The sequence below is a fragment of the Bombus flavifrons genome, unplaced genomic scaffold (genome assembly GCF_040668555.2).
Source record: "Bombus flavifrons isolate JBK064 unplaced genomic scaffold, iyBomFlav1_principal scaffold0032, whole genome shotgun sequence".
In the NCBI taxonomy this organism is placed as follows: Eukaryota; Metazoa; Arthropoda; class Insecta; order Hymenoptera; family Apidae; genus Bombus; species Bombus flavifrons.
The window spans coordinates 158,353-177,601 of NW_027184777.1; the positions used below are offsets into that span (position 1 = coordinate 158,353).

At 39.8% G+C, this 19,249-nt stretch overlaps 1 protein-coding gene across 1 annotated transcript; it reads right to left on the reverse strand.

Moving 5' to 3' along the window:
* Positions 1-1,520: 1,520 nt before the first annotated feature.
* Positions 1,521-7,046, reverse strand: LOC138189389 (uncharacterized). Its single transcript, XM_069131447.1, has 2 exons — positions 6,182-7,046; positions 1,521-5,458 (listed from the first exon to the last, which is right to left on the reverse strand). The coding sequence occupies exons 1-2, from the start codon at positions 7,044-7,046 to the stop codon at positions 1,521-1,523; spliced, it is 4,803 nt and encodes a 1,600-aa protein (XP_068987548.1).
* Between the last annotated feature and the right edge of the window lie 12,203 nt (positions 7,047-19,249).

The window sequence follows — 19,249 nt, forward strand, 5'->3', positions numbered from 1 at the left end:
CGCGATCTCGTCCGTTTCGGGACAGTGTCAGTAGCTTCATCTTCTTTTCGCTCCAAGTTAGATAAATGTGTCTTTGATACCGAATGTTGCCAGTAGGGATGCGAATAATTGTACATTTGTACTGATCGATGTAATCGTTGTGTGGGAGATAGATGATGCGTTACGTATGCCTTGTTCTACGTTTGTAAAGATTCAAGTTAGCGCTGCGTTGGAGATATGTGTTTCGCAGTTAGACTACGAAACAACTATTTCTTTACGCAGGCCCATGGTCAAGTAGTGTCAAAACTGGACATTCTGCCAATAGGTTGAATGTCGAGATCGATGTGTAGTGTTAAATAACCCATGGGCGGGTCTCGTGCGTAGTCACCTCCTCGTGGTGAGACCTGGTAATTGGCATCGTTTTCCAAAAATTAATCAGTCGATTAATCTTTGGAAAACGATACCAAGCCAAGAACTACGCAACAGTCCAGTTTGGATCACCAAAAGCCCCCAAGATCATTTTGGATGATCTACACTGGACTGCACTAATAATTTATAACATTTAAGCCATTAATTTAGAATATTTACGTCATGAATTTACAACAATAAGTCACAAATTCATAACATTTATGTAAATTCGGCCAATCGCGGGGAGACGCAATCGCGAGGAGAGACGTCAACGGGAGTCGTAAATTCCCGTTACGATTATATTAATCGACACCACGAGTTGATCGATCCCCTGATTTCCGTTAAGATAATAGGGGTGATTAAGTTTATATAACACTGTGATTCACAGAATTATAAAATATATATTTCCAACACTTAAACTACACTGTTGAGTAGATACAAATCGTCAGTAACAACTTGTCGCACGAATATGAGATAGACACGAATAATAGAGCAAAGTTCGTACAGTCGAATTTCGTATGTTAGTGGACGGGAGAGTTAGATGCTACACGTCGACGTTGTTTTTCTTTCTACTAATTGTCGCCCTTAGGCTAGCACGGAAGAAAGCTCGGTGTGGGTGTGCCCTTTGCATGAAGAACGCGGATTCGTTATTCACGTTGTTCGTCAGGAAAAGTGAGGGCAACGATCCGCGATGTCGATTGGCTGTGACCCATGCTGAAACCTGAAGGAGTGAGTCGGAGTCCTCCTACCAACGTGGTTCATAAATGACCTTGCACATGGGAAAACTCAGCCTGTTCTGTTAGACAGATGTTTGGTTTTTCCTAATGGGCGCGTACCCGCTTTCTCCGCATTTTTGATTGCGCCTAATAAACCCAAGGACCTCTCTAAAAAACCAGATGTGCGTCGCAAATATTTCCAGCCTTAAGAAAACTTTCAGGACGACGGATGGAATGCAGATACATGTGTACAGAATGCAAGAGAAAGTTATGGTCGGTCCTCAGGTTTATTGAGGGTCGAAATGACGTTACGCAGGCCGTCGGCTGGCCGGTCGCGAGAGATGCAGCGCAGATGTTTTAGGCGACGTAACATCCTCCCCCCGTTGAGAGGGCACCGATCAAATTCTGCCTGTGGAGTCAGGTGCGTCGTTTGTCCATTTCCTTCGCTCCGGGTTGATGCTCGGATTCATCTGTTTCTGGTTGAATGGGTAAGGGGACCAATCTTTTGACACCACGGTCCAGGATACTCGTTGCCGTCTGCACGGTAGCGGTCCGTATGATTCCGTCGGCTCCTGGATGGACTTTGATTACGCGGCCCAAAGGCCACTGCATGGATGGGACGTTATCCTCCCTGAGGATTACGACGGTGCCTTCACGGATGTCGTGTTTTCCCTTGTCCCATTTGTTGCGGCGGGTCAGCTCGTTGAGGTACTCTCGATTCCACCTGCTCCAGAAGTACTGCTTGATCTGGTGGATGCGCTGCCAACTAGATAGCCGGCCTGATGGAACTGTCCTGAAATCACGCTCCCGTAAACTCGTTAATGTATCGCCGATTAGAAAGTGACCGGGAGTGAGGACAGGGGGATCTTTCGGATCGGACGAGATGGGAGTCAGTGGACGTGAATTGAGAATTGCTTCAATCTCAATCACAAGGGTGTTAAGGTGTTCAAAGGTCAAGAGCTCCGTGCCGACGACGCGGATGAGGTGACGTTTGAACGATTTTACGGCGGCTTCCCATAAACCGCCAAAATGTGGTGAGTTTGGGGGGTTGAAACGCCATTGTATCTGTCGGTCGGCGAGAAAATTCTGCACCTTTTCCTTGTGGTCGTCGGACTGTAATAGGGTTCGGAGTTCTTGTAATTCCCGATTAGCTCCGACGAAATTGGTGCCATTGTCGGTGAGGATGGTTGCGCAGTATCCTCTTCGGGAGATGAATCGGCGTAGAACGGCTAGGAATGCGTCGGTAGTTAGATCGCTGACTAACTCGATGTGGACGGCTTTTGTTGCTAGACATACGAATATGGCAACGTATACCTTGACTTTACTGCGGTTACGATTCCTTCTCTCTTTGATATAGAGCGGACCGCAGTAGTCGATTCCGACGTTCGTAAACGGGCGCGATTCGGTAATACGCGCCTCTGGTAAATCCCCCATCAAGTACTCTACTGGTGGAGGATTAGCTCTGCAGCAACGGACGCACCTTTTGATAGTGCGCCACACTTGGCTACGGCCGTCGATCGGCCAATAGCGTAGTCTCACGGCGTATAATGTAGCTTGTGTCCCTGTGTGGTGGTTGTTTCGATGTTCTTCGTTTATAATGATCTCGGTAATTGTCGATTTCGGCAAAATAATTGGATGCTTTTGCCTGAATGGGATAGCAGAGTTGGTCAGTCGTCCTCCGACGCGTAGTATCCCCTCTTCGTCGAAGAATGGATTTAGTGGCTGTAGTTTTCCTCCAACATCCTTGCTTCGATCTTTCTGCAGTATCCGAATCTCCGCTGCGAAGTGTCGGGATTGGATTATCTTGATCAATTTATTATGTGCGGTGGTTAATTCGTCCGTTGTTAGATGGGAGGATCGGTTCTGCTTATATTTCCATCGAAGACACCAAGAGACGACTCTTATTAGTCTTGTCCAGGATGAATATCCATGGAGGAGTGTGTTGTCGATGGTACTAGTTGTTAGACATATCGTCTTCTTTTGTTCTGGGAGTTCTCCCAGCGTCGTGGGTATCCAGATCGGCCAGTTTTCCTCTTGTTGTTTGAGCCATTCGGGTCCGTTTTTCCAGATGGTCGGGCGCAGAAATTCCTTGGGAGTCTGCCCGCGGGAGATGAGATCTGCTGGATTATCGTTGGTGGGCACATGACGCCAATCGTCGATGTTTGTTTTCGTCTGGATCTCGGCTACGCGGTTCGCCACGAAGGTTTTCAACATGTGTGGCGAGGACTTGATCCACTGAAGCACTATAGTAGAATCCGTCCAATACACAGTGCGAGAAATCTTTATATTGAGGGACTTCTTTATCAAGGACATAAGTGAGGCGAGGAGTAATGCTCCGCTTAACTCGAGTCGTGGGATTGTCAACGATTTTAGTGGCGCGACCTTAGATCGAGCCGTGAGTATCTGAGTTTGTGTGTGTCCCTCCGGATTGGTGCTGCGTAGATAGACACATGCTCCGTATGCCCTTTCACTGGCGTCGCAGAAACCGTGCAGCTCTATATGATTAGCTGCCTTGATTATGGTTTTACGAGGGAACCGAATATCATTAAGCAAGGGTAGTTGGATATGATATCGATCCCATTCAGTATGCAACTCTGCTGGTAGGGATTCGTCCCAATCAATTTTTAATGCCCAGACGCGTTGAAGCAATATTTTTGCTTTGACAATCACTGGCGCGAGCAAACCAAGTGGATCATAGATTCGGGCTATCACCGAACTCATTGATCGTTTAGTGACTCGAGTGATGGTCGCTGTGGGTTCAACTGAGTAAAGGATTGCGTCTTCCTGAGAATCCCAATAAATGCCTAAGGTCTTCAACGTCTGTGACTCGCCCAATTGTAGCCTTCTATTGGTATCTCTTTCTGTTAGTCCTCGCAATATGTCCTTGTCATTGGATGCCCATTCCCGGATATGTAAGCCGGCCGATCTGAGAAGGTCTGTGAGTTCGTGTCTTACCGATAGTAATTCTTCTTTTGTGTCGGCTCCAGTGAGGGCATCGTCGACATAAAAATCGCGCTGCACAACCGCTGCTGCTCGCGGGAATCGATGTCCTTCGTCTTCTGCTAATTGTTTGAGGCATCGGAGGGCCAAGTATGGGGCAGCTGATAGTCCGAACGTCACGGTGTTAAGTTGATATGTATCGACCTCCCCGTTGGAATTACGCCATAGAATGAGTTGATATTTACGATCTTCTGGACGTACGAGGATTTGTCGATACATCTTCTCAATGTCACCCGTTAGAACATATTGATGCGACCGGAATCTCAATAGAATTTCAATTAGATCTTCCTGTAATTTAGGTCCTGTATGTAGCATGTCGTTGAGGGATACTCTGGTAGTGCTGATTGCTGATCCGTCGAAAACAACTCGGAGTTTCGTAGTATCACTCGATTCCTTTATCACGCCGTGATGAGGCAAATAATAACCGTTGGTTGTGGGAAGGTCAGGCGTGATCTTCGTCATATGACCCAAGTCTAGATACTCTTGGATCACCGCACTATACGCGGCTTCGAATTGCTTGTCGCGTTGGAATCGGCGATGGAGCGAGGCGAGTCTACTCATGGCAACGGACCTTGACGTCCCCAGCGTGGGAAGCTTCTCGTTGAATGGCAGGGCGACGACGTATCGCCCTTCCTTGTTGCGTTGGACATGGTTGCGGAAATGCTCCTCACATTGTAATTCCGCCTCTGAGAAATGCGTGGTAGGTGGTCCCTCATCGATTTCCCAAAAACGTGCGAGATCCGCTTGTAGGTCGGTGGTGGTGACGTGAAAGGAATGGATCCCCGCGCGAGCTGGCGGGCTCCCCCCGATAACCCAACCGAATCGAGTCTTTTGCAAACACAGCTCCGTATCGGTGGATTGGGATAGTTTGATCTGTCCGACACAAAAGGATGCTAAGGTTGGTCCCGAACTCAATAATATGTCGATCGGGCCTGGTCGATGAAATGCTGGGTCGGCTAATTTTATATTTTTGGGTAGCTGGATGACGGACCTATCGATTGGTTGATCTGGAACGACTGCCGATATTATTGGGATTACTAAGAACGTTACTATGCGTTTATATTTGCCATCCATAGAAACAATGGTGGCCGTGATCTGGCTCTTGGCAATTGTCGTCAAATCATCGAGGGTGCCGATTGGGACTGAACATCTCCTTCGTTTCATACCGAGGGATTTTGCGAATTTCTCACTCATGAAATTCATACTAGATCCGGTATCTAGCAATGCTCTGGCTCGGATTGGTGAGGCCCTTTTGTCTAGCACATCGATCTGTGCTGTGACCAGTAGATCGTGATGTAGTATGCCGTTTGGAGATGTATTTTCCCATTCGGTCCACCCTTTTGTAGTTTGTTGAGCTAGTCAGTTTAGCTCGGGTTGGGACTTGGATAAGGTGTGAATGGCGGTGCCCTTGGTCCGTGGGGAGCTTGACTCAGGAACTTTCGAGTCTTTAGGAGCCGAATATGTATGCTTCCGGGATGATTCGGTTGTCCGTCTGGACTTATGATACGAACGTGACTTCGATGATCCCGGGGGGGATTGTCTCTTAGATCGTTTATGCGATGAACGACTGCCCGGCGACCGACCGCTCGATGAACGACTGCGCGACGACCGACCGCTCGACGACCGACCGCTCGACGACCGACCGCTCGATGACCGACCGCTCGAGGACCGACCGCTCGATGACCGACCGCTAGACGACCGACTGCTGGACGACCGATTGCTAGATGACTGACTACTCGACGAACGTGGAATTATCTGCGTTTGCTCTCGGTGTAGGTAGGTGTTGTGTCGTTGCCCGCAGATATGACACGAACCCGCTGTGCACTGTGTCAGCGAATGTCCGCTGCCTAGGCAGTTTATACATAACGCTGCCCCTTTTACGATTTGAAAGCGTTCTACCGCCGATTTGGCTTTGAAGACCTTACAATGTCTGAGTACGTGGGGTCCGCTGCAGGTCGGGCACACTAATGTCTTGCTGGTTGTGGCAAAGGTTCGGCCGCGCGGTACGTTTTGTCGATGACGATGTTTTTTGTGGGTTGATCCTTTCGTTTCCTTTGATTTAGAAAGGAGTTGATTACCGTTTGCCCGTGTTTTCAGAAATTCCATCAGATGTTGATAGGAAGGCACGTCTTGGTTTGGCAACGTGCGCTGCCATTTACGCATGCTGGACGAAGGTAATTTCGATGCAAGCAACTCGATAATCACTATATCTGATGTTACAGGCTGCCCTAATTTTTCGAGCGCTTTCAAATTTACGCTGACGGTTTCCAGCAAATCTTCAATGGCTTCTGGAGTTTCCCTTTTTATTTCGGGATAACTGCGCAGTAATTCCCACAGACGCATACAGATCCGGAGGGCACAATTAAATTTCTCCTTCAGTGTGTTGAGCGCGATGGGATAGTTGGCCTCTGTGAGTTCTAAGGATTGTATGCTCCGTGCGGCCCGTCCAGTTATAGAGGAGCGTAGATGTTGAAACCTTTGGACGTTAGTTAAGTTCTCATTGCGATCCACTGTGGATAAGAACGTGTCGTAGAAATAGGTCCAGTTCTCGAGGGCACCGTCGAATTGAGGTAAACGGACCTCTGGCAAAGTGATTGGTCTCGTCTCCGGTTTCACGCATGGATCGCGGGTCTTTGTTGGCGAAGGGGTTACTGATGGTAGTCGGTCGAAGAGGTCCATGATCTGTACGTCAATCCTATGATGCTCTCGCAATAAAGAATCTGCACGAGCTATTTCCCCCTCATCTAACACTTCTAATTCCTCTTGCACCGCGCAGATTTTTCGCCAATTTTCGTCGAACGAATTACGGCAAGCTGTTAGATAGTTTTTGTCTACCCGTTCAGACTCTTCATATTCCTCGAGTTGACGCTTCGTGGTTGCAAATCGGCTGACTAAGGCACTTCGTCTACGCCGCAACGTGCTGATCGATTCAGCTTGAGCCATATTTGAATTTAATAATCGGAATGGGCTTACCTTAATCAAATGGACGTTGATCTAGGAATCGGTAGCTACTCGTTACAGTGCGGTGTGGGCTCGCGTATGTGCTGAGCGATGAAGGAGTTCCTTTCCGAGGGCAGCTCCTTTGGTTAGTTGCTTAAGTCGTTGGAATGTGGATTTCACGCGACACTGTATAGTCACGGGTCAATGCACTTTTTAATGGCGCAAAATCCGGCTCGAAGGACCATGTAAATTCGGCCAATCGCGGGGAGACGCAATCGCGAGGAGAGACGTCAACGGGAGTCGTAAATTCCCGTTACGATTATATTAATCGACACCACGAGTTGATCGATCCCCTGATTTCCGTTAAGATAATAGGGGTGATTAAGTTTATATAACACTGTGATTCACAGAATTATAAAATATACATTTCCAACACTTAAACTACACTGTTGAGTAGATACAAATCGTCAGTAACAACTTGTCGCACGAATATGAGATAGACACGAATAATAGAGCAAAGTTCGTACAGTCGAATTTCGTATGTTAGTGGACGGGAGAGTTAGATGCTACACGTCGACGTTGTTTTTCTTTCTATTAATTGTCGCCCTTAGGCTAGCACGGAAGAAATCTCGGTGTGGGTGTGCCCTTTGCATGAAGAACGCGGATTCGTTATTCACGTTGTTCGTCAGGAAAAGTGAGGGCAACGATCCGCGATGTCGATTGGCTGTGACCCATGCTGAAACCTGAAGGAGTGAGTCGGAGTCCTCCTACCAACGTGGTTCATAAATGACCTTGCACATGGGAAAACTCAGCCTGTTCTGTTAGACAGATGTTTGGTTTTTCCTAATGGGCGCGTACCCGCTTTCTCCGCATTTTTGATTGCGCCTAATAAACCCAAGGACCTCTCTAAAAAACCAGATGTGCGTCGCAAATATTTCTAGCCTTAAGAAAACTTTCAGGACGACGGATGGAATGCAGATACATGTGTACAGAATGCAAGAGAAAGTTATGGTCGGTCTTCAGGTTTATTGAGGGTCGAAATGACGTTACGCAGGCCGTCGGCTGGCCGGTCGCGAGAGATGCATCGCAGATGTTTTAGGCGACGTAACAATTTAAGCTATTAATTTTTACATTTATACCATTAATTCCTAACATTCAAACTATTAATTTATAACACTTAAGCTATTAATTTATAACATTTAAGCAAATAATTAACAACGATTAAACTATTAATTTATAACAATTGAAACAATAATTGGCACATTTAAAACATTAATTTACCTCGAGGAATCAGTAAGTCTCGCGCTAATAGCCCAATACATCGATAGATTTAACGAAGAAATACGTAACCGCGATTACAACCAATTAGATCATATTATTTGCTACATAATTAATAACTGTATCACGTACAGCGATGCAGGCGGTATTGAAGAAATAAAGCCATTTTATGTTACAACCATAACGAGTAAATTTAATCGTTTAACTTGTGAAGAATTAAAAAGGTACCTGACTTCTAAATAAGCATTAAATAAGAATCTTAAATATCGCAAACAGTGATGTAGGTGTTACTCAAGAAAAAAGAACGTTTTATTTTTTAATTAGCACGAGTAAATGAACGAATATCGATAATATAATATAACGCTTAATATGAATTTTGTCTGTCTGATTATTTAATAGCTTAACTTATTTCACAGTAACGTCATCGACTGCACTTAGGCTCTTTTCCCTTTTTGTCCAAACTAATCGATAATCGAAAACTAGTATCATGTAGGTGTGAATATAGTCTTAGTTTGTAGAAACTATTAAAATGATAAAAATGGATATCGTATTAAATCGTAAAAGATGTCAATTTCCGATAAAAATTAAGAAATCGTTCAATTTGATTTTGTTACAATGGAAAAACCGTCTCCTGCTATGTCAAAAAATCGTTACCGTTTGATTAACAAACCGACGCATTGTTATGTTATATAAGGAACACGGAGGTCGCGCGCGAGCTCTTTTGTGCCTGAAATTCCGGAGAGTGAACATCGAAGAAGAACATAAATATCAGGTAAGTAAGAAAAAATATCAAACAACAACATTGTAACTAGTAATTTATAACGTCTAAACCATTAATTTACAACACTTAAGCTATTAATTTATAACATTCAAGCCATTAATTTATAACATTTAAGGAATTAATTTATAACGTCTAAACTATTAATTTATAACATTTATGCTATTAATTTATAACATTTAAGCCATTAATTTCTAACTTTTGAACTGTTATTTTATACATTTAGCCATTAATTTATAACATTTAAACTATTAATTTATATCATCTAAGCCATTAAATTATAACATTCAAGCTATTAATTTATAACATTTAAACTGTTAATTTATAACATTTAAACCATTAATTTACAGCATTTAATGTGTTATTTTATACATTTAAGCCATTAATTTATAACATTTAAGCTATTAATTTATAACATTTAAGCCATTAATTTCTAACTTTTGAACTGTTATTTTATACATTTAGCCATTAATTTATAACATTTAAACTATTAATTTATATCATCTAAGCCATTAAATTATAACATTCAAGCTATTAATTTATAACATCTAAACTGTTAATTTATAACATTTAAACCATTAATTTACAGCATTTAAAGTGTTATTTTATACATTTAAGCCATTAATTTATAACATTTAAGCAATTAATTTATAACATTTAAACTATTAATTTCTAACATTTAAGCCATTAATTTCTAACTTTTAAGCAATTAATTGACAACATCTGAGCCACTAATTTACAACATTTAAACTGTTGTTTTATACATTTAAGCTATTATTTTATAACATTTAAGCTATTAATTAACAACATCTAAGCCATTAATTTACAACATTTAAAGTGTTATTTTATACATTTAAGCTATTAATTTATAACATTTAAGCTATTAATTTATAACATTTAAGCCATTAATTTCTAACTTTTGAACTGTTATTTTATACATTTAGCCATTAATTTATAACATTTAAACTATTAATTTATATCATCTAAGCCATTAAATTATAACATTTAAGCTATTAATTTACAACATCTAAGCCACTAATTTACAATATTTAAACTATTAATTTATATCATCTAAGCCATTAATTTATAATATTTAAGCCATTAATCTAAAACAATTCCTCCATTAATTCTTAACAACTGTACCAATAATTTATAACCATATTCTCCCATTAATTCAAAGTAATTGTGCTCTTAATTTATAACAGTTGTACCATTAATCGGAAGCAACTCTACATTCATTGATTTAAATCAGTACCATCAATGTGAGTGAATTAATGATTTATATTGTATTATTTTATTAACGAAATCTTTCAGGTCCCTGGATTGCTATTTTATTTCTATATAGCATTATTTTTTAATTTTAAATACAGTACATAATTTCTCATTTCACTATTTTGTATAAAAGCAGTGGTAACGCAGAGTGTAATTTTAAGATGTAATTTTCCATGTCTGCTAAAAACCAAGGAAACAACACCATATTCATGGAATCAAGGAAGCAAGTGTAGTTTAACCGAAGGCAACGACATCTTATCTGTAGCTGCACATGAGTCATAGGACATTTCAAATAGTGTTGTTGTTTTGCCTCGGAGTACCAAAACCGTTAGATTACAAGTAATTTAAAAACAAATAAACTCCGGACAAAACAATGCCGCCGCTACAATGTCGCTTTATTATAAAATAATTTTACATCTCTGTTACGTCGCCTAAAACATCTGCGCTGCAGCTCTCGCGACCGGCCAGCCGACGGCCTGCGTAACGTCATTTCGACCCTCAATAAACCTGAGGACCAACCATAACTTTCTCTTGCATTGTGTACACATGTATCTGCATTCCATCCGTCGTCCTGAAAGCTTTCTTAAGGCTAGAAATATTTGCGACGCACATCTGGTTTTTAGAGACTCCCTTGGGTTTATTAGGCGCAATTAAAAACACGGAGAAAGCGGGTACGCGCCCATTAGGAAAAATCGAACATCTGTCTAATAGAACAGGCTGGGTTTTCCCATGCACAAGGTCTCTCACGAACCACGTTGGTCGGAGGTTTCCTACTCGTCACTTCTCCTACGACTCTCGGAGAGTCAAGTCGCAGACTTCTCCTGCTACATCAGGAGGGTCAAGTCAACTTACTTCTTCTACATACGACAACGTCGAAGTCTAACATCAAAATCTAGTGTCTATCAAGTATCCTCTAGTGCTACGTCCACTAACATACGAAATTCGATTGTACGAACCTTGCTCTATTAGTCATATCTATCTCATATTCGTGCGACAAGGTGTTATCGACGATTTGTATCTACTCAACAGTGTAGTTTAAGTGTTGGAAATGTATATTTTATAATTCTGTGAATCACAGTGTTATATAAACTTAATCACCCCTATTATCTTAACGGAAATCAGGGGATCGATCAACTCGTGGTGTCGATTAGTATAATCGTAACGGGAATTTACGACTCCCGTTGACGTCTCTCCTCGCGATTGCGTCTCCCCGCGATTGGTCGAAATAACAATCTCTGCTTCCAATGCGTAAAAACTCATATGTAAATGGGACCCGAGCGTAGTTACCTCCTCGTGGTGGGTCCCGGTAATTGGTATCGTTTTCCAAATAATAATACACCAAGTACTATTTCGAATATTAGTATTATTATTCGAAAACGATATCAAGCTAAAAACTACTTGAATATAGTCTGGTCTTGATCACCCAAAATAGTTTTGGTGATCTAAACTGGACTAATACCCCCCCGCGGGGGCAACGTGGGACATCGTGGGACATCGCAGGACACCGTGGGATGCGAGCGTATTAGCTTTAATTAATCATAAGATAGATACCTATGTTATGTACATTGTAAGCTCATTCTGTACAAAGATACTTATCTATCTTGGAACGACAAATAAAGATCTCGTCTCTCTTGATCCCCTCGCTTACCATACTGGAAAAATTGTTCCCACGATATATCGGTTCGCGATCACTCAGTTCTTTCAAACTGTCGCGTGGCGTACTCGCTCGCGTGTATTTCGGGTGCGTGCGGGTCAATGTGCTCTAGACAACTCTTCGGATTCGTAAGTCGCCCAAGGACAGCTCTGTCTTGGTGACTGCTCAACGTTTGCATCGGATCACGGGAGTTGTCGTCGTGCCGGTGATGCTTGCTAATCTGTTGGGGATTCAGTCGTGGATCTGCAGTCCTGTCCGATTGGTACTTCGGTACTCGGTCAGGGACCAGCAATTTCACGTCCTCCGTAATCCTGTTCGGCCCCGCGGGAGTGGACCCCACTGTTCAGTTGAGGTATTGCCTTCGTAATCCTGTTCAGCGGTCCCTCCCCGTGAGTGGACCCCACTGTTCAGTTGGGGCCTCGTGCCTTGGTAATCCTGTTCAGCGGTCCCTCCCTGTGAGTGGACCCCACTGTTCAGTTGGGGCCTCTCGCCTTCGTAATCCTGTTCAGCGGTCCCTCCCCGGGTTCCACCTGTTCAGTTGGAGTGTGTCAAGTTGCTGGCCTATGTGCTGGATCCACGGCTGAATTACTAGTGGATCACTGGCATCATCTGTCGGCGCCATCGACCGCGACTCGTGTAAGTTTCGAACGGCGAAACAGGAATCGAGTTACGGCCAATTCTTGGGCTTTCCGTTGAACCTCGGGGTTATCTCGTGTACGGGGGTACGTCGCGTAGGTTTGTTAGTTCTTTCGAGAGATCGCGATCTCGTCCGTTTCGGGACAGTGTCAGTAGCTTCATCTTCTTCTTTTCGCTCCAAGTTAGATAAATGTGTCTTTGATACCGAATGTTGCCAGTAGGGATGCAAATTATTGTTTATTTGTACTGATCGATGCAATCGTTGTGTGGGAGATAGATGATGCGTTACGTATGCCTTGTTCTACGTTTGTAAAGATTCATGTTAGCGCTGCGTTGGAGATATGTGTTTCGCAGTTAGACTACGAAACAACTATTTCTTTACGCAGGCCCATGGTCAAGTAGTGTCAAAAGTGGACATTCTGCCAATAGGTTGAATGTCGAGATCGATGTGTAGTGTTAAATAACCCATGGGCGGGTCTCGTGCGTAGTCACCTCCTCGTGGTGAGACCTGGTAATTGGCATCGTTTTCCAAAAATTAATCAGTCGATTAATCTTTGGAAAACGATACCAAGCCAAGAACTACGCAACAGTCCAGTTTGGATCAACAAAAGCCGCTAAGATCATTTTGGATGATCTACACTGGACTGCACTATTAATTTATAACATTTAAGCCATTAATTTACAATATTTACGTCATGAATTTACAACAATAAGTCACAAATTCATAACACTTAAGCTATTAATTTTTACATTTATACCATTAATTCCTAACACTCAAACTATTAATTTATAACACATAAGCTATTAATTTATAACATTTAAGCAAATAATTAACAACGATTAAACTATTAATTTATAACAATTGAAACAATAATTGGCACATTTAAAACATTAATTTATAAGAATCAAACCATTCCTCGAGGAATCAGTAAGTCTCGCGCCAATAGCCCAATACATCGATAGATTTAACGAAGAAATACGTAACCGCGATTACAACCAATTAGATCATATTATTTGCTACATAATTAATAACTGTATCACGTACAGCGATGCAGGCGGTATTGAAGAAATAAAGCCATTTTATGTTACAACTATAACGAGTAAATTTAATCGTTTAACTTGTGAAGAATTAAAAAGGTACCTGACTTCTAAATGAGCATTAAATAAGAATCTTAAATATCGCAAACAGTGATGTAGGTGTTGCTCAAGAAAAAAGAACGTTTTATTTTTTAATTAGCACGAGTAAATGAACGAATATCGATAATATAATATAACGCTTAATATGAATTTTATCTGTCTGATTATTTAATAGCTTAACTTATTTCACAGTAACGTCATCGACTGCACTTAGGCTCTTTTCCCTTTTTGTCCAAACTAATCGATAGTCGAAAACTAGTATCATGTAGGTGTGAATATAGTCTTAGTTTGTAGAAACCATTAAAATGATAAAAATGGATATCGTATTAAATCGTAAAAGATGCCAATTTACGATAAAAATTAAGAAATCGTTCAATTTGATTTTGTTACAATGGAAAAACCGTCTCCTGCTATGTCAAAAAATCGTTACCGTTTGATTAACAAACCGACGCCTTGTTATGTTACATAAGGAACACGGAGGTCGCGCGCGAGCTCTTTTGTGCCTGAAATTCCGGAGAGTGCACATCGAAGAAGAACATAAATATCAGGTAAGTAAGAAAAAATATCAAACAACAACATTGTAACTAGTAATTTATAACGTCTAAACCATTAATTTACAACACTTAAGCTATTAATTTATAACGTTCAAGCCATTAATTTATAACATTTAAGGAAATAATTTATAACGTCTAAACTATTAATTTATAACATTTATGCTATTAATTTATAACATTTAAGCCATTAATTTCTAACTTTTGAACTGTTATTTTATACATTTAGCCATTAATTTATAACATTTAAACTATTAATTTATATCATCTAAGCCATTAAATTATAACATTCAAGCTATTAATTTATAACATTTAAACTGTTAATTTATAACATTTAAACCATTAATTTACAGCATTTAATGTGTTATTTTATACATTTACGCCATTAATTTATAACATTTAAGCTATTAATTTATAACATTTAAGCCATTAATTTCTAACTTTTGAACTGTTATTTTATACATTTTGCCAATAATTTATAACATTGAAACTATTAATTTATATCATCTAAGCCATTAAATTATAACATTTAAGCTATTAATTTACAACATCTAAGCCACTAATTTACAATATTTAAACTATTAATTTATATCATCTAAGCCATTAATTTATAATATTTAAGCCATTAATCTAAAACAATTCCTCCATTAATTCTTAACAACTATACCAATAATTTATAACCATATTCTCCCATTAATTCAAAGTAATTGTGCTCTTAATTTATATCAGTTGTACCATTAATCGGAAGCAACTCTACATTCATTGATTTAAATCAGTACCATCAATGTGAGTGAATTAATGATTTATATTGTATTATTTTATTAACGAAATCTTTCAGGTCCCTGGATTGCTATTTTATTTCTGTATAGCATTATTTTTTAATTTTAAATATAGTACTTAATTTCTCATTTGACTATTTTGTATGAAAGCAGTGGTAACGCAGAGTGTAATTTTAAGATGTAATTTTCCATGTCTGCTAAAAACCAAGGAAACAACACCATATTCATGGAATCAAGGAAGCAAGTGTAGTTTAACCGAAGGCAACGACATCTTATCTGTAGCTGCACATGAGTCATAGGACATTTCAAATAGTGTTGTTGTTTTGCCTCGGAGTACCAAAACCGTTAGATTACAAGTAATTTAAAAACAAATAAACTCCGGACAAAACAATGCCGCCGCTACAATGTCGCTTTATTATAAAATAATTTTACATCTCTGCTTCCAATGCGTAAAAACTCATATGTAAATGGGACCCGAGCGTAGTTACCTCCTCGTGGTGGGTCCCGGTAATTGGTATCGTTTTCCAAATAATAATACACCAAGTACTATTTCGAATATTAGTATTATTATTCGAAAACGATATCAAGCTAAAAACTACTTGATTATAGTCTGGTCTTGATCACCCAAAATAGTTTTGGTGATCTAAACTGGACTAATACCCCCCCGCGGGGGCAACGTGGGACATCGTGGGACATCGCAGGACACCGTGGGATGCGAGCGTATTAGCTTTAATTAATCATAAGATAGATACCTGTGTTATGTACATTGTAAGCTCATTCTGTACAAAGATACTTATCTATCTTGGAACGACAAATAAAGATCTCGTCTCTCTTGATCCCCTCGCTTACCATACTGGAAAAATTGTTCCCACGATATATCGGTTCGCGATCACTCAGTTCTTTCAAACTGTCGCGTGGCGTACTCGCTCGCGTGTATTTCGGGTGCGTGCGGGTCAATGTGCTCTAGACAACTCTTCGGATTCGTAAGTCGCCCAAGGACAGCTCTGTCTTGGTGACTGCTCAACGTTTGCATCGGATCACGGGAGTTGTCGTCGTGCCGGTGATGCTTGCTAATCTGTTGGGGATTCACTCGTGGATCTGCAGTCCTGTCCGATTGTTACTTGGGTACTCGATCAGAGACCTCCAATTTCACGTCCTCCGTAATCCTGTTCGGCCCCGCGGGAGTGGACCCCACTGTTCAGTTGAGGTATTGCCTTCGTAATCCTGTTCAGCGGTCCCTCCCTGTGAGTGGACCCCACTGTTCAGTTGGGGCCTCGTGCCTTGGTAGTCCTGTTCAGCGGTCCCTCCCTGTGAGTGGACCCCACTGTTCAGTTGGGGCCTCTTGCCTTCGTAATCCTGTTCAGCGGTCCCTCCCCGGGTTCCACTTGTTCAGTTGGAGTGTGTCAAGTTGCTGGCCTATGTGCTGGATCCACGGCTGAATTACTAGTGGATCACTGGCATCATCTGTCGGCGCCATCGACCGCGACTCGTGTAAGTATCGAACGGCGAAACAGGAATCGAGTTACGGCCAATTCTTGGGCTTTCCGTTGAACCTCGGGGTTATCTCGTGTACGGGGGTACGTCGCGTAGGTTTGTTAGTTCTTTCGAGAGATCGCGATCTCGTCCGTTTCGGGACAGTGTCAGTAGCTTCATCTTCTTCTTTTCGCTCCAAGTTAGATAAATGTGTCTTTGATACCGAATGTTGCCAGTAGGGATGCGAATTATTGTTTATTTGTACTGATCGATGTAATCGTTGTGTGGGAGATAGATGATGCGTTACGTATGCCTTGTTCTACGTTTGTAAAGATTCATGTTAGCGCTGCGTTGGAGATATGTGTTTCGCAGTTAGACTACGAAACAACTATTCCTTTACGCAGGCCCATGGTCAAGTAGTGTCAAAACTGGACATTCTGCCAATAGGTTGAATGTCGAGATCGATGTGTAGTGTTAAATAACCCATGGGCGGGTCTCGTGCGTAGTCACCTCCTCGTGGTGAGACCTGGTAATTGGCATCGTTTTCCAAAAATTAATCAGTCGATTAATCTTTGGAAAACGATACCAAGCCAAGAACTACGCAACAGTCCAGTTTGGATCAACAAAAGCCCCTAAGATCATTTTGGATGATCTACACTGGACTGCACTATTAATTTATAACATTTAAGCCATTAATTTACAATATTTACGTCATGAATTTACAACAATAAGTCACAAATTCATAACATTTAAGCTATTAATTTTTACATTTATACCATTAATTCCTAACACTCAAACTATTAATTTATAACACTTAAGTTATTAATTTATAACATTTAAGCAAATAATTAACAACGATTAAACTATTAATTTATAACAATTGAAACAATAATTGGCACATTTAAAACATTAATTTATAAGAATCAAACCATTCCTCGAGGAATCAGTAAGTCTCGCGCTAATAGCCCAATACATCGATAGATTTAAAGAAGAAATACGTAACCGCGATTACAACCAATTAGATCATATTATTTGCTACATAATTAATAACTGTATCACGTACAGCGATGCAGGCGGTATTGAAGAAATAAAGCCATTTTATGTTACAACTATAACGAGTAAATTTAATCGTTTAACTTGTGAAGAATTAAAAAGGTACCTGACTTCTAAATAAGCATTAAATAAGAATCTTAAATATCGCAAACAGTGATGTAGGTGTTACTCAAGAAAAAAGAACGTTTTATTTTTTAATTAGCACGAGTAAATGAACGAATATCGATAATATAATATAACGCTTAATATGAATTTTATCTGTCTGATTATTTAATAGCTTAACTTATTTCACAGTAACGTCATCGACTGCACTTAGGCTCTTTTCCCTTTTTGTCCAAACTAATCGATAGTCGAAAACTAGTATCATGTAGGTGTCAATATAGTCTTAGTTTGTAGAAACTATTAAAATGATAAAAATGGATTTCGTATTAAATCGTAAAAGATGCCAATTTACGATAAAAATTAAGAAATCGTTCAATTTGATTTTGTTACAATGGAAAAACCGTCTCCTGCTATGTCAAAAAATCGTTACCGTTTGATTAACAAACCGACGCCTTGTTATGTTATATAAGGAACACGGAGGTCGCGCGCGAGCTCTTTTGTGCCTGAAATTCCGGAGAGTGAACATCGAAGAAGAACATAAATATCAGGTAAGTAAGAAAAAATATCAAACAACAACATTGTAACTAGTAATTTATAACGCCTAAACCATTAATTTACAACACTTAAGCTATTAATTTATAACATTCAAGCCATTAATTTATAACATTTAAGGAATTAATTTATAACGTCTAAACTATTAATTTATAACATTTATGCTATTAATTTATAACATTTAAGCCATTAATTTCTAACTTTTGAACTGTTATTTTATACATTTAGCCATTAATTTATAACATTTAAACTATTAATTTATACCATCTAAGCCATTAAATTATAACATTCAAGCTATTAATTTATAACATTTAAACTGTTAATTTATAACATTTAAACCATTAATTTACAGCATTTAATGTGTTATTTTATACATTTAAGCCATTAATTTATAACATTTAAGCTATTAATTTATAACATTTAAGCCATTAATTTCTAACTTTTGAACTGTTATTTTATACATTTTGCCAATAATTTATAACATTTAAACTATTAATTTATATCATCTAAGCCATTAAATTATAACATTTAAGCTATTAATTTACAACATCTAAGCCACTAATTTACAATATTTAAACTATTAATTTATATCATCTAAGCCATTAATTTATAATATTTAAGCCATTAATCTAAAACAATTCCTCCATTAATTCTTAACAACTATACCAATAATTTATAACCATATTCTCCCATTAATTCAAAGTAATTGTGCTCTTAATTTATAACAGTTGTACCATTAATCGGAAGCAACTCTACATTCATTGATTTAAATCAGTACCATCAATGTGAGTGAATTAATGATTTATATTGTATTATTTTATTAAGGAAATCTTTCAGGTCCCTGGATTGCTATTTTATTTCTATATAGCATTATTTTTTAATTTTAAATACAGTACTTAATTTCTCATTTCACTATTTTGTATAAAAGCAGTGGTAACGCA